At 53.4% G+C, this 1,313-nt stretch overlaps 1 protein-coding gene across 1 annotated transcript in view; it reads left to right on the forward strand.

Annotated features, from left to right (window-relative positions):
- Positions 1-1,313, forward strand: part of LOC106817997 (dynein heavy chain 3, axonemal-like) — a gene marked incomplete at its 5' end in the record, with an annotated part of 64,361 nt that overhangs the window by 55,125 nt on the left and 7,923 nt on the right. Inside the window, 2 exon segments of the mRNA XM_014822700.1 lie at positions 294-586; positions 936-1,216. Of these exon segments, the coding sequence (XP_014678186.1) occupies positions 294-586; positions 936-1,216 (574 nt within the window).

The raw sequence follows: 1,313 nt of genomic DNA on the forward strand, positions 1-1,313 counted from the left end.
CTCTCTCTCTCTCTCTCTCTCTCTCTCTCCTACTATATATATATATATATATATATATATATATTTATTTAGTTCATGTTTGACAGGTAGCTCTAGCCAATCAGTTTTGTGATCGGAGCATTCTAAAAACACTGCTTAGTAACAAAATGGCGCTAATTTAACGATTTAGAAACACAGAATAACCTTTAGAATGCCCCCACACCTTCACAAACACGTACTGCTACGTGATGCACGCCCCTTCCAACCCTTGCAAAACACAGCAACTAACGACCACCCTCGCGTCGCACACGCAGGTTCTCTCCTCCTCCAAGACGCTCTCCGAAGAGATCTCTGCGAAGCAGGTGGTTGCCACGGCGACGGAGCGCGAGATCGACGCGACGCGTGACGGCTATCGTCCCGTCGCCGCTCACGGCTCCTCGCTCTTCTTCTGCATCTCGGAGCTCGCGAACATAGAGCCGATGTACCAGTACTCACTCGCGTGGTTCATAGACCTCTACGTGAAGTCTATCGGCGGCAGCGAGCCGTCGGAACAGCTGGAGACTCGCATCAGCATCCTTAACGCTCACTTCACCAACAGCATCTACAGGTGCGCCTTCTATACCCCCTGTACGGAAGCGCGTGACAGGGCACGCCCTCAAGTTATAGATTAGAGTTTCCGTTTCTCTGTGTAGCGTCTCGGCTTTCTATTAGTCGCTCAAGGAATCGATGTTAAGTTTCGTATTATTACTCATAAGTTTTCTCATCTGTCCCTCCCCTGCCGCTAGGAACGTGTGTGAATGAGTCGATGTTAGTGTTCTCATCTGTCCCTCCCCTGCCGCTAGGAACGTGTGTGAATGAGTCGATGTTAGTGTTCTCATACGTCCCTCCCCTGCTGCTAGGAACGTGTGTGAATGAGTCGATGTTAGTGTTCTCATACGTCCCTCCCCTGCCGCTAGGAACGTGTGCCGGTCTCTCTTTGAGAAGGACAAGCTTCTCTTCTCCTTCATCCTCTGCATCGGGGTCATGCGCGGTGGCGGCGGTGTCGACGACGATGCGTGGCGATTCCTGCTGACAGGGGGCGTTGCGCTGGACAACCCTCACCCCAACCCCGCGCCGACATGGCTCACAGACAAGGCGTGGTCCGAGATCGTGCGCGCGTCCAACCTGAGCGGGCTGCAGGGGCTGCACGAGCACGTGGCAGCCAACCCCACAGCGTGGAAGACCGTGTACGACTCAGGTAATGCCGCGAGTTAGCAGTGGTGGTGGCAGCGGAGGTGACCAGTAGTAGTTGTAATAATAGCAGCAGCAGCAGTAGCAGCAGCAACAGTAGCAGC

This window comes from Priapulus caudatus, unplaced genomic scaffold (genome assembly GCF_000485595.1).
Source record: "Priapulus caudatus unplaced genomic scaffold, Priapulus_caudatus-5.0.1 Scaffold1968, whole genome shotgun sequence".
NCBI classification, from domain to species: Eukaryota; Metazoa; Priapulida; class Priapulimorpha; order Priapulimorphida; family Priapulidae; genus Priapulus; species Priapulus caudatus.